Here is a 24,430-nt window from a genome sequence, read left to right on the forward strand (position 1 = left end):
AAATTGATTATGATTTAATTTTAGATGTTTTCCATCACGATTTCCTCTCGGATTATACAATTTTGTCATCAAAATATCATTATCTAACATTCGCTTCTTTATTTTGCTATCTTTTATCATTCTTAATTTATTTAATGTATTATTTTTATGATCAACATTAGCTTTACTTTCAAATTTTCCAATTAATTTATCACATCTACTCTCTTTATGATTTTGTGACTGAGAGCTTTTTTCACCGGAATATTTTGATACATCTCTGATTACTTTTATAGAAAAATGCGGATCAAGATTTTTTAACGAATTAGACTCATCAGATATTAAATTTACAATTCTTTGAACTATGTTAGATACTAAATATTTATCACTTGTATTAGAGAATGCACTTCGACTATTTGTAACTCTTTGACTATTTCTTTTTATTGTATGATGTCTTTTTTTCCTGTGATTATTGTCTCCGTGATTTTTATCACACTTGAATACTTGACGAGGCAATTTTTTACTTGATATAGGTTTCAATTTATCTACATATATAATTAATTTTTCTCGAATGCCAAATTCATTGTTTTCCATACCAGGAATTGTACTATTTACTTTCATTTTTCTATGATTTTCTTGTTTACTTAAAGTACGCTTAACATTTTGTTTTACAGTATGATTTTTTTGTGAAGTTCGATGGAATATTGGTAATGATAATTTTTTTAATAAATTATCTCTTACTTTTCGCAGTGATTGCCAAGATTTATCACTACCACAAAGTTCATTTTTTGCATGCTGATTATTATGACAGTTTTGTGAATTTGCATTACGTTTTTTTGCTATTTTTTTATTATCCGGATACTGAGGTAAGATATTTTTTATACTGGAATGAACAATTTCTGTAAATTTTTCATCATCTGATGAAGAAGTTAAACTACTATCAGGTACTATTGTGGTATTTTCTTGATCAATAATGTGATCAAAGGCCATTTGTACTTCATCAAATATATGTCGCCTTTTATTTGATCTAGAAGCTGATTTTTTTAATACTGTTTTTATTTTTCTTATTAAGTTCAAGTTTCTATTGCTGTCATGTTTTTTAGGATTCAATTTTTTTGAAAGTTCAACCTTTTTTATATTTTTTTTAGCTATTGGAATTGATAATAACTTTCTTTTCCCAACAATAGTTGTTCGATTTGTTTCTTTGATCTCGAATTTCTTTGCTCTTTTTGTGTTTGTTGAGTTACTAGAATTATTTTCACAATTCTCATCGTTTCCTAGTTCATTCAAAAGATCGGAAGTGATATCCATTGGCATCTCTGGCCAAATATCATTTCCATCATACAAGTATTGATCATTAAAACCCTCTAAATGATCATCATAACAATCGTTGTCGAGCGTTGATTTTTTTACTAGTTCTGTTGGATGAGATGTAGTTTGTAAGGATTCATCTAAAGGTGAAATAAGTTGCTCTGTTGAGCTTTCATCATCAATGTTAGATTCTGTCGTGGTCGAGGATATTTTATTCGAACTTATAGTAGTTTCAATAGTTTTAGGTGACATAGTTGTAGGTCGATCATAACGATTTGTTGTTGTTAAATCTTTAATTGCGCTTTCCAAATCTTTAATTTTATCTTCAAGGTCTTTTTTCTGATCTTCTAATTTTTCTTCAATTTCATCCTTTTGATGCACAAATTGATCTTCTAATTCATGGATTTTATCAACTAATTCTTCAGTCTGGTTAGTAGTTTCTTCAGTTGGTGTTGAAGTTTCGAATATAGTTGTAAGAATTTCATCGGATAATGATGAAAATGTTGTCGATTCTGAAAATGTTGAAGTCTCGGTGGTACTGTCAGTGTAATCATCGTCATATATTGTTGTTGTTGTCATATTTTCATCATATTCATAATCATCATACATTAAATCTACGGGAACTCCGTGAATAATTGTTGTAGGATAAACGAGAATCGTAGCTCGTTTAACTGTTGAACTTGAAAGAGTTGTGGATTTAGTAATATTTTCATCGTGTCTTGAAGATATTGATGTTGTATTTGTTTCTGGATAATCATCATTCATAGTACTTGAAAGAGATGATGTCGGTTGAATCGTAGTTGTTGATGTTAAAAGAGTTGGTGTATTTGAAGAAGTTGTAATCGTCAAATTTATTGTTGTTGATGTGGACAATGTTGAAAACTCTGAACTTTGTGTACTAGTTAACGTAGTTTCTTCTTCAGTCATTGATTCTGTTACTGTTGTACTATCTGTAGACGAAATCACGGTTGATTCAGCTTGACTTGTAACATTTGAATCAATTGTAGATATAAATTCACTAGACATAGAAGACATTTGGGTTTCTGATGTTACTTCACTAGTTTCATATGTTGTTTCGTTCTTTCAATGTTGATGAAGATTCTGATGTACTTAATACAGTCGATGTTATCGATGACATTGTTGATGGCATTCTTGTTTCTTCTTTTTCACTACTGAGTGAAGTTGTTGAAAGTTTGCTAGAAGATTCCGTATTTTTTAATGTCGTAATTCCAGCCAAGGAAGATGTAAAAGCTTCTATGCTTGTACTTGATACGTCTGTAAATCCAGTTGTCTCTGTTTCCGATGATAACGATACGGAAGACATTCGTTCTGGCGTGGAAGTTTCAGTAGATTCTTTCATAGAACTCGATATATCTATCGCTGTTGATGATGGTAAAGATGAAACAATTGATGATATTGAAGAAAGAGGTGTTGTAGATGAAATTAATTTAGTAGATGAAACAGGTATAAGGGTTGTACTTGACATATCAGAAATTATTGCAGTTGATAACTTTAGTGATGATGATTCACTCGATGAAAAAGTAGTACTTGTAGATGGTTCCCTAGTTACAGTTGTAAATTCTGTAACATTTTCTGTACTAGATAATTGTTTAGGAGTAACAAACGTTGAGGACTGCGATTTTGTATCGGTAAAGTTAGTGACTTGTGCTTCGGTCGTTAAACTTGACGTGGATGTTGGAGAAACTGAAGTAATAACAGTAGATCCTAATGAAGTCGGAATAGACGTTAATAATGTTGTTGATTGAATATCTTTTATAGATGACGACGTAGATGTCAATAATTGTGATGATTCCATTTCTGTATATGGACTTAAAGTTGAAGATGGCAATGATGATGATGATTTTACTTCTGAAGATGGACTGAAAAATATTGATGGTGTTGTTAATTCCATTTCTGTTGATGGATTCAAGCTCGAAGTTGTAAAAAATGTTGTTGATTTTAATTCTGTAGACTGACTAGGGCCAGGAGATATCGATGATGTTGTTAATTCTACTTTCGTAGAGGAACTGGACTCGTTTAAAGTTGTTAATAATGTCGATGATTCTATTTCTGTTAATAGACTGGACTTTGATACAGTCGATAATTTAGTTGATGGAGTGTCTTTCACAGATGTAGATGTAGATTCTGCCTCTACTTCTTGAGTTAATGTTGGAGAAATAGGAGATGACGGAGATTTAGATTCAATTGAGATTGTTGATTCGGATTGTGTCAAAGGTAATGAAGATAAATTCAGCAGTGTTGAAGGAATTGATGATTGCTCCGTTAATAATGAAGGTGTTGAAGATACTTCCGGTGAAGACGAAACTGTCGATGTAATTCCTGATGACAATGGAGTCATCGATAATTCTGTCAACGTGGATGATAATGACGACAATTTAGTTGTTGTGATAAAACTCGATTTTGATTCTGAAGATTTTAAGGGAATTAATGACTGCGTAGTTGAAATTGATGAAGAGTCTAAAATAGTAGAAAGAGTTGATGGAGATTTCGATGATATTGTAGTCGTTGAAAGTGATTGTGTTGATGTCAATTGTGAAGGAGATTCAGATAATGTTGAAAATATTGGTTTCAAAGACGATGATACAGATATTGGAGACGTTTCCGTTGATGATGAATTCGATGATGTTACAGATGTTTTTGTCGCTTCTGTTGGAGATGTAGTTGATGTTATTTCTGTTGCTTTTAAAGTTGTAGAAGATTTTAATAATGATGATTCAGGCAACGTTGAAATAGTTGGAGATGACGTAGATGTAGAGATAGACTGAGTTGTTTGTGATATAGCTGATGATAATTCGGTTAACGTCGATGATATTTTAGATAATGTTGGCGATGACGGCAAAGTTGTATTCAATTTTGAAAAGGTTGAAGATGATTCCGGTAAAAACGATGTTGAGGATTGATTCAATACCATGGATGACGTTGATACTTCAGATGATCCAGTATTTGACATTGATTCAGACGATGAAACTATTGTAGATGTTTTCATTGGAATTTCAGTAGTTGATAATAATGATTCAGATTGTGTTGAAGATATTTCTGTCGAGCTTTGAGTTGTTGATAATATTGATGAAGTAGCAGATGATGATGATATTGGAAATTCAGTTAATATTGAAGATGTTTCTGTTGAGCTCAATGATGTAGATGATATTGATGGCATAACAGATGACGTTGGAAATTCGGTTAATATTGAAGATGTTTCTGTTGAGCTCAGTACTTTCGATGATAATGAAGACATCACAGACGACGTTGATTCTGGTTCAGTTGACTGTGAAGATATTTCTGTTGAGCTCAATGTTGTAGACGATATTGATGGCGTAATCGTTGTTGATACTGTTGGTAACTTAGTTGATATCGAAACTGATGATGACTCTGATGATACCGAAATTATTGAAGATGTTTTTATAGATGTCTGAACTGTCGATGATGTAATTGGTGTTGAAGGTGATGAAATTAAAAGTGTTGATGTATCGGTTAATAATGGACTTGATGATAATTCTGACGTTATAAAAGTAGTTGGCGACGTCTCTATTAATGTTTGTTTTGTCGATATTGAAGAAGTTGTAGGTACCTCTATCAACGTCGAAGCCGTTGAATGTGTTTCAGATAGAGGTGAAGAACTCGAAGAAATTTTGAAAGATGTTAAAGTTGGTGTAGACATTTCTGATGATGGAATTTTTGTTGTTCCCAAAGATGTTGAAGATGTTAAAAATGATAACGGAGTGGTTATTAATAACTTAGTAGATGACTGAGAAGTTGTAGGAAATTCCGTAGTTTTTAGAAATGTAGGGGATGATTTTGATAATGGTTGAGAAATTGAAGATAAATTCATTGATGTCCATACTGCTGTTGTTTCCGACTCTATTGGAGTTGATGGAGATGTTTCTATCGAGCTCGATGAAACTGATGACGATATTGAAGATGTCACAGATGATGAAAGTAACTCCGATAATGTAAATGGAGTTGATGTTACATTCAATATCGAAGTTGATAATGATATAGGAATAGTCGACGATTTTTGTACTGGATTCGGAGTAGTCGATGATAATTCAGTTGACAATGAATGTGTTAATAATTCTTCTGTTGAGCTTTGTGATCCGGTAGATGAAGTCAATGGCGTTACAGACAATGATGAAGATGCAACAAATGTCACTGTTGAGCCCTCAGTAGTCGCAGGTGATACTGACCATGTGATAGATGTTGATTCTGATGATGTAGAAATCGTTGAAGATGTATTCATTATTTCCTCAGTTATTGGTGATAATTTAGTCGATGATGAAAGTATAGATGGTTTTCTTGTTGAACTCAAAGGTGTCGAAGATGATATTGATGACGAAACGAATGTTGAAGATAGTGAGGTTGGATGTATAGATGTATTAGTTAATATCGAAATCGGTGATGATTCTGACGAAGTAAACATACTTGACATCTGGATTGGCGATTGCGTTGTTGATAATGATTCAGTCAACATTGAAGATGCAGTTATTGTTGATGATGACTGTGATAACGTTTGTATTTCAGATGAAGTTGACAAATTTGTAGAAGATTTCAATGAAGATAATGATGATGCAGAAGTTCCAATTGAGGTAACAGATGATGTTGACTTTGTTGCTTTTATAGGTGATGTTGATAGTTCTGGTAATGTTGAATATATTGATGAAATTTTTGATGTAGTTAGTGATGTTGATTGTAATTCCGTTAATGACTCAGGAGTTGTTGATAATTCTGATAGTGAATAAGTTATAGATGAAAAATTTTCTGAAGTTGATTCGGACGGTGATGATGATGTTAATAATTTTGTAGAAGTTGAAGTTGGTAGTGTTACTTCTGATGTTAGCAGAGGTGTCAACGACGGTACTTGTGAAATTGTTGTTTCAGAAGGTAATGTTGACTTTGATGAAGACTGTGGTGCTAAGGACGATTCCAATAGCGTTGAAGAAATTAATGTGCTAAGCGTAGAAGATTTAGACACTTCAGAAGATGAAAAATTGAATGTAGTTACTTCTGATGAAATTTCTATTTTTTCAGAAGTAGTTACTGAAGGTTCAGTTGACTTATTAACGGATGTGAATGTTTCCGGAATCTTTGTGCTTGCAAATTGTACTGATATTGTACTTTCACTTGGCTCGGTTAAATTTACTAATAAAGTTGAAGAAGGATATGATGGAGAAGATAACTCTGATACTAACGTTGGACTAGTTGAAGATATTAATTGACTTGGTTCAGATTGAGTTTTATTTAATAAACTTGGACTAGTTTCTGTTGACACCTGTGGTGTTGATATTGTTATACTAGTACTAACAGAAACTTCTGTCTCGTTACTTCCTTCGAGAGTCGATGACATTAGTAAGGCTTCTGTTGTTTTTAACTCTGTAATATTTGATTCCTCAGTTTCATTAATTTGCAATGTAGTTGATTCAATTTGTTCTGACGTCAATAAGCTTGATAAATATGTAGTATTTTCTATTTCAGTTTTTTGAGATAAGGAAGAAGGAAAAAGCATAGTTACAGTGGTTTCAGTTGCAAGTGATGAAATTGATGACGTTGATACTTCAGGTAATGTAGTACTTGATATCGATTTAGATGAAGAAACTATTGTAGATGTTGTTAGGGGAATTTTAGTTGTTGATAATTCAGATGATGTTAAAAATGTTGAAGGTATTTCTGTTGAGCTCATTACTGTAGATAATATTGATGATGGAACAGATGATGATACTGTCATTGTTTCGCTTAAAATAGAAGTTGATTGTACTTTCTTTGATGTCGATGAACTTGTTGAATATGTAAATGGTTCCGTTTCATTTTTTTCTTCAAGTATTTTTGAAATTGTTGTATTAAATGATTCCATAGGAATAGAAACCGTTTCTACTTTTTCAGATGATGAATAACTTGAAGATTCTACAACAGTTTCCGTTTTATTTATTTCTTCTATAAAAGACAAAGTTGAAGAAGGGGTTTCTATTGATGTGGGAATTGATGTAACATTTGTTGTTGGTTTTAAATTTGCCGAAATAGTAGTTTGTTCAACAGTTGAATTAACTTTTTCAGCTAATACAGTAGTAGATATTGTACTTTGTGTTGAACTAACAAAGCTAGTCATATTTATAAAATTTTCAGAAGTTGTTGTGTTAGGTGGCAATTCAGAAGTTTGTTCTTGAAGTATTGAACTAGAAGTAAGCTCAGAAACAATTGGACTAGATTTAGTTGTATTATCGACAGTTTCCAATAATTCTGTAGTAGAATGCTCTATTTCCGAAGTTGATAACATTGTAAGTGATTCATTAGCACTACTACTAGTTAATTCTGGCGATGTTAATTCTTCTGTAGTATTTAAAAATGATGTTGAAGTACCTGTAATATTAAACATTATTAATAATGTTAACTTGTAAAAATTATAACCATAATGTATGAAAAAATGTAGAAATACTTGAAATATTTAAAATTGCCGTTGTCGATGAAAAAGTAAATGGACTTGAAGACATCTCTATTGGAGTTGTGGATTGATTTAGTTTTGTGAATGAAAAAGATGATGTATCAGATAAATTTTTCAAATCTTCCATAGAAGTCGAGGATATATTAAATAAAGGTCCAGAAGTAATGTCACTTTTTAATGGTAATTCTGATGTAAATGGCTCTGTTGTATTTTCTTCCTTTAGTGTTTCTGTAGTAAAGTTGGATGACGATGTTTCTTCAGTATCAGTACTCCCTTCTTTCACAGTAAATGATGTTGAGATAAATTCCGTTACATTTTCTTTAATGATGGACGATATTTCTTCTGATGTAAAAGATGATCCTTGTACACTCTCTGTAGTATTCGTTTTTTCTGTTGAATAAATCACAGTTGACGTTAATAAAATCGAAGATGTAATATTTTGTTTCTGTGAGAAAGTAAACTCTTCAGTTATCGATGGCGATATAGATGATTCTGTCATATTTTCAACACCCATTTCTGTAGTCAATACAGTCGATTGCGATGTTATATTTATTAGTGGTTCGAAACTCATGGATACTGAAATTGATGATGTTTCTGTAGCATTTGGGAGTACATCCTGAATGCTTTCTGCCGATGTAGAAAGAAACTCAGTTGTTTTATTAGTTGTCGATACTTCTGGAGATGACGGAACTTCAGAGGTATAATAAGTTGTACCGCTTTTAGTAGATGCTGAAGTTGAATATATTGTTGATGTTATTTCTTTTTCTTTTAATGTTGTTAATTTTGAAGTACCAATCGAAGCTTCAGTTCTATGTTCAGGACATGTAAACACTATTCTTTCGCCTTTAGTAAAAGGTGATATTTTTGGCATATCTGTCATACTTTCTACTTCACTAAAATAATGAGATGATGATGAAAAAGCTTGAGTAATTTCTTGTATTTCTTTTTTCGTAGTTCCTTCTGATAGTGAAGAACTAGTAATTTCCATTATTGTTGTTAAATTGTCTTTTATTTCTTCAGTATCAAAAGATGACGATAGTATTGTTGAACTTTCAGAAGTTGCAGGAGAAGATACTAGATCTTTACGAGTACTTGTAAAATTACTTTCAGTTACTGCTGTTATTCCCACGAATTCAGTGACATTAGTTAAAGGTGATATTGTTTCTGGCATTAAAGATGATACAGTAGAAGAATAAAATTTTTCAGAAGATATTGTTTCAGTAGATGTTAAATTTGATGGTAAAGACGATGTAATATTTTGAACTGTTAAAGAACTCATCAATGATGTCTCAGTTTTATTTTGTATAACTTCTGTTGAAAGTGTCGTTAAAAGAGTTTCTGTAGTTTCAGTTTCTGTTCTTGATGACGATAAAAGTTCTGTTACATTCATAATTTTTTCTTCGGTAGTTTCTACGGTTGATATTGTTTTTAGTGTTCGATTTTCAGTAATATATCCAGATGAAGAAGAACTTTCCGTTACATTAAAAACCTGCCCTTCAGTCAAAGAAACTGGTGGCGAAGATATTTCTGTTATATTTTCTATTTTTTCTGTAGTGGAGTAAACGGATGCAGTTGATATTTCCGTGATATTTGTAATTCTTTCTTCAGTAGAATAAACGGATGAAGTTAATAATTCTGTTACATTTGTAATTTTATCTTCAGTAGAATAAACTGATGGAGAAGAGATTTCTGTCACATTTTCCATTTTTTCTTCAGTTGAATAAATTGGTAAAATAGACGTCTCTGTTACATTTAAAACTAGTTCTTCAGTCGAAGAATATAACGAAGAAGAGGTTTCAGTCATGTTTTCAATTTTTTCTGAAGCAGAGTAAACCGATGAAGTGGATAATTCTGTCACATTTGTAATTTTCTCTTCAGTAGAATAAACTGATGAAGTAAATGTTTGTGTTACATTTTCTATTTCTTCAGTAATTAATGATGATAATGACGATGATGTTATTGGCATTTCTGATGTTGCATTCGAATTTGAAGTAGGAAAGATTGATACATTTTTCACAAATTCTGAAGAAAGTGATGGTGTTGTCATTGTCGTAATATTTATTATTTCAGGCGTGATAGTTGAAGATTGGTACAAATTGGTAGTCTCATTAATTTTGTACTCTTCAGTTGTTGCGTTCAATAGAGATATTTCTTCTAAAGTTGTTTCTTGAATTGTTAAATTTAATTGTTCTACTTCAGTACTTGTTTGTATAAGTGATATTGAAGATGTCGTTTCTGTAACATTAATTGGCTTTTCAGAAGTTATCGATAATAATGTAGGATATGTAATTTCTATAGTACTCGATAAATCTTCTTCTTTTGGTTCTGAAGAAAATAACCATGTTGATGATGTACCATTTTCAGTAAAAGAAACTAAAGGTGAAACAGTTGTTGATTCATTTAACTCCGTTTGAGAAATTGTAAATTCCATTACCGTAGATAAGGTTTTTTCTGATGTAGAAAAAATTGCAGCTGTATAATTTACAGTAGATGAAACTGATAACTCCTTAAATTGAGTGATATTTTGTATTTCCTGCATCAAAGTTGATGAAAGTTCAGATGTACTCGATAAAACTTCTGTTGAGTTTGGCATGAATTTTTCTGTGGACATACTCATTTCAGATGTCGAAAGTGATGTTGTGATTTTTTCTTCTGTAGAAGTAGTATTGTCATATTCTTTCATTTGACTTGACGTTACTAACTTTGTCGACTCTGTTGAAGTTATAAATTTTGTTTCCATTTCTTGGAGCGTAGATTCAGTTGAAGTTATAATCTCAGTTAAGTTGTCCATAGGACTTGACTTCAAACTTGTGAAAGAACCTAGATATTTTTTAACTCATTTTATATAACTTTTCAAATTTTATATCTTATTAATTTTTAATAAATTGTGTTATTACCTGCAGTTGTAGTTTCTGGTAACGAATAGGATATATTTTCACTTGTTGTTTTATCAATGATTATACTTGATGAAATTGATTCTGTAGTTATATTTTTTTCTGTTTCAGTTGAGATAGCCCATTTGGACACAGAACTTGACAAAGATGTATAATATGGTGTCGTACTATTCGTCTTTTCATATTTTTCCATACATCTTATTTTATGCTCTTGCCATTCTTTTAACAATTGTTTCACCTCTTTTTCCTTTTCTTCTAATTCTCCTTCTTTGTCTTGGATCTTATTCAAAGTTTTCAATAATTCCTCTCCTTCTTTTTCTAACTCCTGCATTGTTTTATTACATCCACTATCATCTTCAGTAGTGACAGTCATGTTCACCATTTCATCAATTTTTCCAAGTATTGCATCTGTAGTCGAAATTAATTCAGTAGTTGAAGATAACTCTGTAGTCGAATTTAATTCTGTAATAGAAGATAGCTTTGTAGTAGTCGGAGTCAATTCTGTAATTGAAGATAACTCTGTAGTCGAATTTAATTCAGTAGTTGAAGATAACTCTGTAGTCGAATTTAATTCTGTAATAGAAGATAGCTTTGTGGTAGTCGGAGTCAATTCTGTAATTGAAGATAACTCTGTAGTCAAATTTAATTCTGTAATAGACGATAGCTTTGTAATAGTTGGAGTCAATTCTGTAGTCAAATTTGCTATCCTTTCCGTAAGCCCTTCAGTTGTCATAGTAATTAATTCAGTATCCGATATTGTGGAATTTGCATAATATGTAGTCGAATCTATTGACATAGTTGTATTTTCTTGAAATGTTTCAGTGATGTTTGTTGATAATTCAGCAGTTGTTAAATTAAAACCAATGGTTGTATTTTCTGTGCTATGGATTAACTCGCTCGTTACACTCGTCATATTAGATATCGCTGTTATATTTTCGTGTAGCATTTCAGTAGTAGTTTCAAAAGATGTTTGATTTGTCGATGACCCCATTATTTCTAATGTTGTATTTTCTACAGCATTAGTTGCTAATGTTGACACTGTTGATGCTAATGTTTTGGTGGAATCAAAAGCCGTGAAGTTTGTAGATGTTGTCTCATCTATTATTTGCGAAGATGATGGCGTAGATGTAGATGTTTCAGAAGTACTTAATGTCATTATAGGTGTTTGTGAGGAAGTTTCCATTTTTTTGGGTACTTCACTAGAAATAGAAGTTTTTGCCGTGCTAGCCTTAACATTAGGAACACTTGATTTTGTCACTAAACCTATTTCTATCTCAAGTAAAATTGATGTTTCTTTTTCTCCAGAATTTATAGTTGTATCAATTTCGTTAGGCTCTTTGATGTTTTGAGTTGTTATTTCAGAAGTTGATGATTTTATTGTTTGAGTCGTTGGTTTTTTACTAAATGCTTTCAGAGTATTAGATTCAGTTTCTAGTTTTTCCGATACTCTGATGGATTGAGTACTACTTTTGTCATAATCAGTAGCCTTTTCGGTAGGTGTTGTACTAGGAGTGGTAGAAGAAGTTATGGAAACAGTAGTTGAAGTTTTTTCAGAAGCAGGCAATTTTAAATCTTCTGTAACTTTTGTGCTCTGATCAACATATTCAAAGACAGCTGTTGGAATAACATAATCCGAGAAAAATGATGATTTCATTGTTTGAGTTGTTGGTTTTTTACTAAATGCTTTTAGAGTACTAGTTTCAGTTTCTAGTTTTTCAGATATTCTGATGGATTGAGTACTACTTTTGTCATAATTAGTAATCTTTTCGGTAGTTGTTGTACTAGGAGTAGTAGAAGAAATTATGGAAACAGTAGTTGAAGTTTTATCAGAAGCAGACATTTTTAAACCTTCTGTAACTTTTGTTCTCTGATCAACATATTCAAAGACAGCTGTCGGAATAACATAATCGGAGAAAAATTTTTGAGGATCAAACGGTGTTTTCTTTGCTCCAGGAATTTCTATAGTTGCAGTGTATGCTCTGTAATCGTCATCTTCATCATCATCAAAGCCAAAAAAATCTTTTGCAGGAGCTCGAGTAAAAGATTTATCTAGAGTAAATTTCTTCAAACTTCTACCAATTTTGTAACTAACAGGTTCAACTTCTTTATTCTTATCATTTCTATTGTGAACAACATTATTTTTAACATCATCAACTAAATAATAATTTTTTGATATATTCCATTCAGCTGAAGTGATAGAATCAGTAGCATTGCACATTTGATTATCAAAAGTTATAATTGTTGAAGCTGCACTGTTTAAAACGGAAGTTGTATTAAATATGATTGGCTTAGCTGTTCTTTTTTGCAAGCTTTGACCGTTTGTAATAAAATTTTTTTCAACATGCTCCGATCCTCTTATTAAGCTCATAACAATATAAAGAAAACTGAAAAATTTTTTACTCACATAAACACTTATTAATTTAAAAAAATATTAATTTATAGTATAATTACCTGCAAATTGTAAAATATTGCATTTGCTTTTATAGTTCTTGAATGTCATAATACAGTGATAAAAGTACAAATAACATTTTAATTATTTCAAAAATAAAAATTTTTCAAAATAATATTTATCATTATTCCAATTAATTCTTATATGTTAAATTGAAAATATAAAGCTTCGCTAAGAAGACTTGATAATTAGATAATAATAATAAATTTTTTATAAAACAATAATGTTTGTTTTTAAAACAGACACTTTAGTAGACATGAAGTTTGAAAAGTATCAAAAAAAAATATATCAATACAACAGTCTTTTATTTTTCTATTTTACTCAACTAATTTTTTACGACAATGTTTATTAATTATTATAAATAAAAAGTATCACAATAGGAATATATTTTAATTATTAAATAGCATACTTGATGAGTTTATGAATATTTGAGCATTTTTGTTGAATTATCTTTTTTACCAACGATAAATTGGTGGCTGGTAATTCAACCTGTTTCTACTTATTGTTAGTTCAAGAAAGATAGCGCTGACTCCAAGTTAAATGTCTGTAAGCATGTAGGTAATAGCACATGACTACAAATTATTCGACATTCGCGCTTGTTTATTGCTAATTGTTGTTATTCTAAATTTCTAAAGAAATAAGGTAGGATTGTTTCTGACAAGTACTTTTTTGAACGTAATTATCCAGATTAATTTTCATTTTAGTTAAATATTTCAATTGCATTATTATTAACTAAAAAATTTTACAACAATAATCAGTATTCCATAATAATGCATCATTTCTCAACAATAAATAATCCTATATTTATTTCATTTTTTCATTATTTAATATGCAAGTAGTTTAAATTAATATTAATTATAACTAATCTTATATTTTAGTGTAATATTTTTGGAAATAATGTCAAATCAAGTATCATTGAGCATTATTGTGCAATGTAACTATTCAGAATAAGATATTTATTGTTAATTATGTAATAATTTATACATATTTCAGAAAATGAATAAACCAAGGAATTCAGATATCGTTGGAGTCTTGAAAGGCTTACAAATGGTTGTGAATGCAATTGTTAAGAATCAAGAAGAATCATGTAAACGGATAATTGATAATTCCAGCATAAAAAGTACTGCTGAGTCTAATTTGAAAAAAGCTGTAGAAAATTTCAAAGAAATTGATCCAAGTAAGGTTCCCGTAAGTTTCGAATAGGCTGAGTGTTAGCGTAATGTTTGTAATTCAATAGAATTATTCTACTGATTATTTTTCTTTAAGATAATGTTTTTAACATTATAATTTCTCACAGGAAAAATTCTATAATGAAACAAAAGAGTTGGTAGAAAGAATTTGCACTGTTCAAAGAGGAATATTTGAATACACTAAACACAGAACATCTGAAGTAACTGGCATTCCTGTTGATAGCTCTGGTAACAGTACAGAGAAATCAACGAAATTAAAAATTTATCATCCAGCTAAAGACCCAAAGGAAGTTTCAGTAAATGAAAATAATGCAAAAGTTGATTCATCTATTCTTCATCAATCGATGCAAAAGCTAGAAAGACATGATATAGTACAAATACCTCAAAAATACAGTAGCGTAAAAGAAAAAATAGCAACGATTGGTACTTTAGATAAATCCATTCCTAAAATACAATTGAGTGATAAAGATAAACTATTACTCAAACAATTAGAACTTGAACACGAAAAGAAAATCAAAAATAAAGATATTTCTGAAAGTCCAAATTCGTCAAACATAACTGCAGCAGCAGAATTGAAAGAAGATGAAAACAAAAATAATCATGCACAAAGTGAAAAACAAATTTCTGCAATACAATCGAGTTCAAATAAAAAAATGAAGCCTGTTATAAAACCACGAGTAACTGTAAGTATTCATGAAAAATAATATGGTTTTAACTTTTTTTATTTAAAAAAAAAAAAAAAAACCATCTACCATTTCTTAAAAGTTATCTCCGGAAGCACAAGCAAGGAAAGTTCCAAGCTCGAGAATCCAAAGAATGATAAGCTTTGGTACTCTTGGAATAGGATTAGGAATTGGTACTATTGCAGAGTATGGACGTCGAACACTCGGTTTCAAAGAAGCTAGTGTTGGGCAATCATTAGATAATATTTTTTTAACAAAAGCTAATGCCGAAAGAATTGTTGCCACTTTATGCAAAGTTCGAGGTATATCTGTACATTTTATTATCAATTGGTTCATTTACATTGTATTAATATTTTATCATTTTTAGGTGCTGCTTTAAAAATTGGTCAAATACTAAGTATTCAAGATAATAATGTTATCAGTCCAGAGCTCCAAAAAGCTTTTGAAAGAGTAAGACAAAGTGCAGATTTTATGCCAACATGGCAAGTTGAGGTTTGTATAAAAGTTTATTGAGTCAATATATTTTCATTCATACTATTCAATATATAATTTGAATTATAGAAAGTTTTAGTCAATGAATTAGGCTCTGATTGGAGAAATAAAGTTAAGAACTTTGATGAAAAAGCCATTTGCTGCTGCATCTATAGGTAGTGATTGCTATTTCAATGATTTCAAAAAAATTATTGTGAATTTAATATATGAAAAAATAATTTTATAAATTTAGGACAAGTTCATTTAGCAACACTTCCAAATGATCAAGTAGTTGCCATGAAAATACAATATCCAGGAGTAGCAGAGGGCATCCAAAGTGATATTGATAATTTAGTTGGGGTACTAAAAGTATGTCAAACATTTATTTAAATATACTGATTAATAATAGACTAAAATTCTTTCTTATACGATACTGGCTTTCTTTAGATTTGGAATATATTTCCAGAAGGAATGTTTATAGATAATGTGGTGGAAGTTGCCAAGAAAGAATTAGCATGGGAAGTAGATTACGTTCGAGAAGCTGAATGCTCAAAACACTTCAAAAAATTGTTGGCACCTTATCCGGAGTACTACGTTCCGTCTGTTATAGGTAGATTTATTGTTTATTCAAATATATCGTATTGGATATACACTGCAATAAAATCCTTATTGTATTTTTTTGTTTATAGATGAATTGTCTTCTAAGCAAGTTTTGACTACAGAGTTAATAGATGGTATTCCAGTAGATAAATGTGCAGATATGGACATGGAAACTAAAGAACATATTTGTACACTAATTATGCATCTTTGTTTAAAAGAATTATTTGTCTTCTTATATATGCAAACAGATCCTAATTGGTCGAATTTTTTTTATAATATTGAATCAGGAAAGGTATATTTTGAAACTAAAGTACTGAAATAAAATAGTTCGTAATAATAAAAATATGGAAATTTTCAGTTAATTTTGCTCGACTTTGGAGCTTGCAGATCATATGAGAAGGAATTTATGGATAACTATATTGAAATAATTGATGCAGCTAGTAAAGGCGATCGAGATCAAGTTTTAAATCTTTCACGAGAAATGAAATTTTTAACAGGATATGAATCAAAGGCGAGTAGTTTAAATTCAATCAGTTTCATTATATGATAATGATAATTTTTATTTTAGGTCATGGAGAAAGCACATGTTGATGCAGTCATGATTTTAGGAGAAATTTTCAGTGAAAATACAAATAAGTACGATTTTGGGGGTCAAAATGTAACAAAAAAGTAATTTTCAACTTTATATAATCTCAACATTTTTATATTAATTTCTTCTTCTATGTATTAGAACAAATATTTATCTCTATGTTTTTGTTTTAGAATGCAATCATTGGTGCCTACAATTATCACTCACAGACTTTGTCCTCCCCCAGAACAGATATATAGCTTACATCGGAAACTATCGGGAATATTTTTGTTATGTGCAAAATTGAAAGTTAAAATTAATTGTCGTGATATGTTCAGAGAAATATATCACAATTATCACTTGAAATGAGTTTAGTTACGTAGCGATTAGTTTAGTAGCTGCATAATTAAAAATAAAATATAAAATATACCTTTTATTGTATAATAAGTATTAGATATGCTTTTTTACCATATTTTGGAGGCAGTTTTTGCTTAATATGTAATATTTTTAATAAAAGATTTTAAATAGTGCGCGCAAATTTAGAACAGTACCGTATGAAGCCATACGAGTTCAGTGTTGCATTCACTATTTTGCTTATATATATATATGTGACGGCTATAACCGTCAATGGTTGGAACGTACAAAATGTTTATATATTATACGAAATGCACAGTCTTATATGTACACATACTCACACAGATGTCAATTACATTCAAGTGTTATCAGATAGTTAAAAATCATTAAGAAGACAACTTTAAAATAAATTTATTTATAATTATTAAAGAAAACATCAATTGATTTACATTAACCGTCAAGCAAATAATAACAACTAGTTTCTTTTGAAAATACTGTCATTTTAAAAATTTCAGTGAAGGAGAAAATGTAGAAAAGTATCAATGAAGTGTGGTTAGAAATAATGACAGTTTGTCTAATTATTTAAAAACAATTTTGTACAACAATACACATGGTGAAATACGTAGGAATTCTTTGATATATGAATTGATGATTATTATTCTCCTTAATGACTGTCATTAAGTTCAATATTCAATGATAAAAGAGAAAAAAAGATATTTTAAGACTTGTAAATAAAAAGTAATTTTAGTTTTCAATAACACGGAACTTTATAGAATTATTAAACTACACAATGGTTTGTGCCACGTTTTCATTTTTTATCAACCTGAATGGCTACATTTTTTATCTTTGTTCATATTCGACATGAAGTTGTGACAATACTTTTAGATGAGGTGACATTTAATTCTGCAATGCGGAAAAGGTCAATAAGTTTATTTTTTTTGTCTATATTTATATGGGGTATTATCACATATTTTCTATTCCTTGATCGACCCTTAGGAAAACAAGACAAGGTAGTATCAAATGCATATTTCCATCTTTTTGAGTACTAGAAAATTTATTTTTCAATCAAATCGATTACAAATTTAAATATTTGTAGAACAATGAAAGATAGACTATTTATTCAATTATTATTTACATTTTTGGTTAATATGAGTTTTCAATTAAACTAATCATAATATGTTAGTGAAATTAATTAACTATTCTATCCGTGGTCTGTCATTCACTGATTCTCATAGCTTGTCAAAGCAATTTTCTAATTTATTTCATAATGAATGAATGATTTAAGAAAATTGTTATTACAGAATATCCTTTCAAATCAAATAAATAATCTAAAAAAACAAGTCGATCAAAAGATATCTGAAAATCAAATTTTGTTAAAACGTTTGATCGAGCTGCAACAAAAAAGTAAGCATATTTATTAAATAATTTGCTGTCGAATGATATTTAACTGTTAATAAATATTTATAGAAATACAAGAGGAAATAGCAGCAAAAACGACAAAACAAGAGAAAAATGTAGATTTAACTAATAATGCAATCGATAAAAATGAGTTAACACAAACTATAAAGACTAAGGTATTTATAAAAAAAAGTAAAATTTAGTTATAGATTAGATATTTTTAGTGAAATAATTTGATGTATGTAGGAAGAGATACAAAATGAAAAACTAAAAGCATTAGCAGCAAAAAAAACACTATCGGATGATGCTCCAATAATTGCAGTTCTTGTTTTCTCTTGTAATCGAATAACAGTTCAAAGATGCTTGAATCAATTAATAAAGTTGCGACCCAGCGCCGAACAATTTCCTATTATTGTATCTCAAGATTGTGAACACCAACAAACAGCTGATATCATCAAATCATATGGTGATGAAGTGGCTTATATACAAGTATGATAATTTTGACATAACGTATCTTATAGTCATTTAATTTCACGAAAATATATAAGTATTAATTTTTAATTAAATTTTTATCATTTAATTAGCAACCCGATCAATCGGATATTGATATACCACCCAGAGAGAAAAAATTTAAAGGGTATTTCAAAATTGCTCGGCATTACGGCTGGGCTTTAAATCAAATCTTTTTGGAGTATGGCTTTGATACCGCAATAATAGTTGAAGGTAAAGTTAATAAAAAAAAATTTTTAAATAAAAAAATCTTATAATACGCATTTTTAGATGACTTGGATGTGGCACCTGACTTTTTTGAGTATTTTTTGGGCACATACCCCCTTTTAGTTATAGATAAAACTTTGTGGTGTGTATCAGCATGGAATGATAATGGAAAATCAGGACTAGTTGATGAACATGCACCACACTTGTTATATCGTACAGACTTTTTCCCGGGTCTTGGATGGATGCTTACACGTGACTTGTGGATGGAGCTTTCTCCTAAATGGCCCAAAGCGTTAGTTATTTGCGTAAAAGTTTTAAATTACATTCATTGATGATTTCTTCTAAAATTCGAACAATTACAGATATTGGGATGATTGGATTCGACAACCAGAACAACGAAATAACAGATCTTGTATTAGGCCAGAGCTATCAAGAACAAGAACTTTTGGCAAAGTTGGAGTTAGCAAGTAATGTATTTTCAAACTCATAGAGTATACATTTGTAAATTATTATTAATATGATCATTTATATTTCAGTGGGCTATTTTATGAAAAACATTTAAAATTTATTAAACTCAACGATAAATTCGTGCCTTTCACAAAAATGAACTTAAGCTATTTGTTAAAAGTAAGCAAATGAAAATCAAATAGTTTAAATAATCTTATAATTTATTATAATTTACATATTAATTATTTATTCAAGGATAATTATGACATAAATTTTGTAAAAGAAGTCTACCATTCACCAATTGTAACTTATAGTGATCTTAAATCTGGTAATATCTTAACACCTGGACCGGTTAGGATACCATATCACACTCGCCAGTCATATAAAAATACTGCAAAGATGCTTGGGTTAATGGATGATTTTCGAGTATGTACAAAACACTTATTTAATTTAGTAATGATTACATGTTACCTTAAAATTTTTTGACAGAGTGGTGTTCCAAGAACTGGTTATCGAGGAGTTGTATCATTTTTTTATAATAATCGACGAGTCCATTTAGCTCCTAATACTAATTGGAATGGCTACGATATTACTTGGAGCTAACACAGAATTTAGTATTATAATCGTGACCTTTAAATAATGATAATTAGAACAGTCAAAGTTTCGAAGTGTACATTTTTTAATCTTCTTTTTTGCTACATAAAATAACGTCATAGTCTGTAAAGAATTTAATCTAAGATTTCTTCCAAAAGAAATGTGTACTTTAGATTTAGAGAATGTTTGAGGAAGAAAGACTGGTCCTTTCTATATTCTATTAATTATAATTATTTTATTTTATAGAAAGTAGTAGATAATAAATTTAAACATCAAAATAATAATTTAAAAAGAGACTAAGACATGTTAAATGACAAAAATAATCATTATTTGCAATCAATTAATCCTAGCAAAGTTTTCCACATTTAATGTCCTATTCAAAAGCCAAAGGAAAAACTTTGCTGTGATCTAAACTACCTCCCAATTAGTGACAAACAAAAAACAGAAATATGATACTAAGATGCATTTGACAAAGTTAATTATTCATTGTGTAATAATTAATCTTCGCGTTGAAAAAACTTAAAAATGATTCATTCATTTTTTTTATTTATTATATATTTTTATTGTGTAAATACATTGAAGCACAGAAAATTAATAGAAAGTTAAAAAAAATAATATGGGAGACAATTTTTCATAACAAAAAAAAAATAATGAATAAGTAGATTCCAATAAAATTTACTGTACGTGTAAATTTTAGTACTTCATTGAGTTTTTCTTGAATAAAAATTAATTGCAATCAAATAAATGTCATTTCCTATAAAGGATATTTATAAAAATTGTAAAGTAATTATTACAATTATTGTAATTGAACTTAATAATTGTTGAAGAATACATTCATAGGAGTTATTGTGAATAATGTTTTTGAAATTATATATTATATGTTTTAAACGTACAAAATAAATAAATAATGTTTCAGAACTATCATTAAACTCTTCATATTTTATATAACCTACATAATTTATGTGGTTAAATATTGTAATAAAAAACAAGCAGTCTCGTTAGAATTATTTTTAAAGAATATTTTATTGTATTATACATTAAAATAATATCTTCCTGAAAATGCGTGAAAGTAATTTAATAATTTGATTTTACTGATATATAATTGAATTAATTTTATAATTAAGATAATAAACTAGTTTCTATAAATATTCATTTTATCTATAAGAGTTTATTGTGTACAAACCAGTACGTACAAGGACTAACAATTTGAAGATTATTCAAATTTAATATCGATTTTAATCCATAAGATTTACACCATCCATCGGCCTTCAAATCTGGCTGGTGGTTTAGGTGCATCTGGAGGAAGAGACGGCACTGTTGGATATTCTGGTATTTTTTCTACAGGCTTTGGTCTTGTTGTTTCGTGTACCTTTACTTCACAGAAATATCCGAATGGTGGACGTTCTACATTCATATGCTCCAAAACACATTTATCTAATACTTCTTGCGTATTACGGCAGCTAAAACGAATTTTTATATCAGTTAAGATAAATTTTTATACAATCATTTTGCAATTTTTTTTTGAATTGAACTTTTGTTCAATCACTATAATTTTAATTTAAAATAGTTACTGATTAAATGAAAGGTCATAACTCGATTTATAAAGACAATTATAATATTGATCAAATTCTTGGCGACAGTGTTTTTTGAGCTTGCGAAAAAATTCTAAAGCGCATCCAGTGACTGCTTTTCCTTCATTTACACATTTAGTAGCATCTTTTTCTTCCTTTTGACATAGAAGAAATTCCTAAAAAAAATGTATGAAAAATAGTAAGTATCTTTGCTGTAATATTACTTATAATTATTGTCATTATAATGGAATCAGTAAAAATAATAAGATTCAACTTGACAGTACTTATTCTAAATTTGCAGTTTACTGACAAGACAACATTTTGATTATATAAGAGGCAAGATTATTAGAATTGTCCATTCTACCATAGCTTTACGAATTAACTGTTTCATTTCTTTGCTTATAATTTTTGAATCAAATTAATTGTAATTAAAAAGAAAATTCTTACATTATTGTAAGGTTCACAATATTTTCCTACATAAAAAGATGCTGCATGAAGAATTGGCCACGATAAATTTATTTCTTGAACGGTTAATTCTTCTTCAGTAGGTATAGCAGTTTTATTAGTTACAACCATTTTTTTCTTTATGTAATATCAATAACGAAATGCCAATAATTATTTAATAACAATTGTTAATTTAATTTTTTTATAATTACCTATGTGCACTCAATTTGGGTGCATATAGGTTAGAAAGAAGTTGGACTGTGACGTCATGAACAACAATGATAAAGTCTTATATATGTATATGTACACCAACAACAACAATTAAAAATTTACATTGAGCGTTTGAAGTTGACGTGATTCAATTTTTTTAATATTTATATTTTATTAAACTATTAAGTCAAAATTTATTTATAGAAAATTTCAATAAAAAAGAAAATTTGTTCCTCGATTTGAATTTTTGCGCATTATATTTTGAGGTACTCAAGCGCTTTGAGTATCAAATAAAAGAACTATTGTTGTTGGTTGAAGAGTTTTCTAGATTAGCGATGTTTCGTACGCAGTACATGTTAGCGGTGAAAAAGTTCTTCGTTTTTAGACATTGATAAGTTATGCATTTTCTTATCACTGTTAAATGGGCTTGTCAGTTCATGATATTCACCTGGAAAAGAGGCGTTATTTGATATAAACTGTTTGGTGCATGATTACTTGATTGTTCATCAGCGTTTTGAGGTTAGTGATGGTTTGATTTCTTTGCGTTTCACAAAACTTGCATTAAATACATAAAAACATCCCATAAACTTGATAATTGAACAATTTAAACAAAAGGTGGTATTTAAAAGATTGTATAATATCAACAATCATTAACAGTGAAAAATAAATAAAAACATCACAATACCATTGAAATGGCTTCATCTAATGAAAATGATGACATGACTGAGAGTTTATCTGATTTATACGATAAAGCTTTCAAGTTATACAATGATATAATGAATACAGATGAACCAACAAACAGTTTAAAAGTACAAGTGGATATTAAAAAATGTATGAGTATGCTTGAAAATGCAACAAAGTTGGTTTCATTAGCTGACATGTTCAGTTCAAATGAAGAGTTTGATGAAGTTCCAACAGAAAATTTGAAATATTTTCTTCTTCCTGTATTACTTGGAACTTTAACAACAAAACTTTGTAACCGAGAAAACCGATTGCATTATGTTGATGTAGCTGAAGTTTATTTTTACGATTTTCTTGAACGAGTTAAAGCTTATGGTATAACAAATATTGAAATTCCAACACTGAAGAAAAGAGATTCCGATGACAAAGAAGAAAACAATGAAGAAAACACGTCCAAATCTGAGACGCAAATGATTGAAGACATGGTAAACATAAGAAAAAATAAAATTCAACGATACAAACAACAAAAACAACTGAAAAGAAAAATTAGAGACACTTAAAAGTAATATGAATAATCCAAATATCGATGATGAAACAAAAAGGCAATACTTTGTAACACTTATTGAATTATACATTTATCAAGCTATAGAAGATATTGTTTCTCTTGATGAAGAAAGAAAAATTTTGAAACACATGAGTGCAATGAAGCGTGAAGAAAAATCAGATAAAAAGAAGGATGTAAAAACCCCTAAGTTACAGTCAGTAATTATTACTCGTAATTTAGCACAAAAGGAAGTATTTGGAGCTGGATATCCAAGTTTACCGGTAATGACCGTTGAAGAATTTTATGAGAAAAAAGTTGCTGATGGAGAATGGGCTCCTGGTGGTCCAGGACAAACTGCAGTTGGACAAAAGAGCCTTCAAGATATGGCAAATAATCAAGATACTTTGGAAGAAGATCCTGAAGTTCTCCAGAAAGAAGAATTGGTTGAAAAAGATGATGAAGAGTATCTTGCACATATGCGTGATATGGATGAATATAAAGATACACATAAACGCGGCTGGGGTAATAGATACAATAGAAGTTAAAAAATTTAATTAATAATATTGAACTGAAATTATAGTTATAAATGTTATCGATGTGTAAGTAATTAATACCTATTTTATTTGTATTTTAATAAATGACAATTAGATCATAAAGTCTTGTAATTGTTATATTTCACAACCGTTTATTATTTATTACAATAATTACTTCAATGAAAACTTTATGACGGGCGAAAGAAAACATTTGAAATTTTTGATTTATTTTATGACAGTTTTATGAGGGAATAATTTTTTAATTTAATTATTCCAAAATATTTATTATACCCAATAACATGATAATTTTCACAATTTAAATGATTAAATAATAAATTGAAATA

The 24,430-nt window shown here is 29.5% G+C and overlaps 5 protein-coding genes across 6 annotated transcripts; 3 read left to right on the forward strand and 2 right to left on the reverse strand.

Annotated features, from left to right (window-relative positions):
* Positions 1-2,350: 2,350 nt before the first annotated feature.
* Positions 2,351-13,106, reverse strand: LOC118074425 (uncharacterized threonine-rich GPI-anchored glycoprotein PJ4664.02-like). The gene is made up of 4 exons (XM_035095638.1): positions 13,084-13,106; positions 10,801-12,752; positions 7,733-10,558; positions 2,351-7,656 (listed from the first exon to the last, which is right to left on the reverse strand). The coding sequence occupies exons 1-4, from the start codon at positions 13,104-13,106 to the stop codon at positions 2,351-2,353; spliced, it is 10,107 nt and encodes a 3,368-aa protein (XP_034951529.1).
* Positions 13,107-13,653: 547 nt separating this feature from the next.
* On the forward strand, positions 13,654-17,376 carry Coq8 (ubiquinone biosynthesis protein COQ8, mitochondrial). Its single transcript, XM_035095720.1, is given in 13 exon segments — positions 13,654-13,756; positions 14,075-14,269; positions 14,379-14,954; positions 15,037-15,256; positions 15,322-15,446; positions 15,516-15,575; positions 15,577-15,601; positions 15,679-15,794; positions 15,873-16,035; positions 16,115-16,317; positions 16,384-16,536; positions 16,594-16,694; positions 16,788-17,376. Coding segments are annotated over 12 exon segments (2,109 nt in total). The 5' UTR covers positions 13,654-13,756; positions 14,075-14,077; the 3' UTR covers positions 16,963-17,376.
* Positions 17,377-17,507: 131 nt separating this feature from the next.
* Mgat1 (alpha-1,3-mannosyl-glycoprotein 2-beta-N-acetylglucosaminyltransferase) lies at positions 17,508-20,387 on the forward strand. Of its 2 annotated transcripts, XM_035095722.1 has the most exons (11): positions 17,508-17,740; positions 17,833-17,957; positions 18,249-18,351; positions 18,415-18,521; positions 18,592-18,834; positions 18,930-19,068; positions 19,126-19,354; positions 19,425-19,529; positions 19,599-19,689; positions 19,765-19,935; positions 19,999-20,387. In XM_035095722.1, exons 2-11 carry the CDS (start codon positions 17,856-17,858, stop codon positions 20,110-20,112), a joined length of 1,404 nt encoding a protein of 467 aa, XP_034951613.1. In that variant the 5' UTR covers positions 17,508-17,740; positions 17,833-17,855; the 3' UTR covers positions 20,113-20,387. The 2 variants fall into 2 exon arrangements, with proteins under 2 accessions (XP_034951613.1, XP_034951612.1); XM_035095721.1 differs by having other exon boundaries at positions 17,508-17,957.
* An 852-nt stretch (positions 20,388-21,239) lies between these two features.
* Positions 21,240-22,401, reverse strand: ND-19 (NADH dehydrogenase [ubiquinone] 1 alpha subcomplex subunit 8). The gene is made up of 3 exons (XM_035095538.1): positions 22,122-22,401; positions 21,675-21,850; positions 21,240-21,563 (listed from the first exon to the last, which is right to left on the reverse strand). Exons 1-3 carry the CDS (start codon positions 22,248-22,250, stop codon positions 21,353-21,355), a joined length of 516 nt encoding a protein of 171 aa, XP_034951429.1. The 5' UTR covers positions 22,251-22,401; the 3' UTR covers positions 21,240-21,352.
* Positions 22,402-22,664: 263 nt separating this feature from the next.
* Tap42 (immunoglobulin binding protein Tap42) lies at positions 22,665-24,209 on the forward strand. Its single transcript, XM_035095787.1, is given in 2 exon segments — positions 22,665-23,545; positions 23,547-24,209. Coding segments are annotated over 2 exon segments (1,077 nt in total). The 5' UTR covers positions 22,665-23,020; the 3' UTR covers positions 24,099-24,209.
* Positions 24,210-24,430: the final 221 nt, after the last annotated feature.

The sequence above is a fragment of the Chelonus insularis genome, unplaced genomic scaffold (genome assembly GCF_013357705.1).
Source record: "Chelonus insularis isolate UGA/USDA-ARS -01 unplaced genomic scaffold, ASM1335770v1 contig_135_pilon, whole genome shotgun sequence".
Lineage (NCBI taxonomy): Eukaryota > Metazoa > Arthropoda > Insecta > Hymenoptera > Braconidae > Chelonus > Chelonus insularis.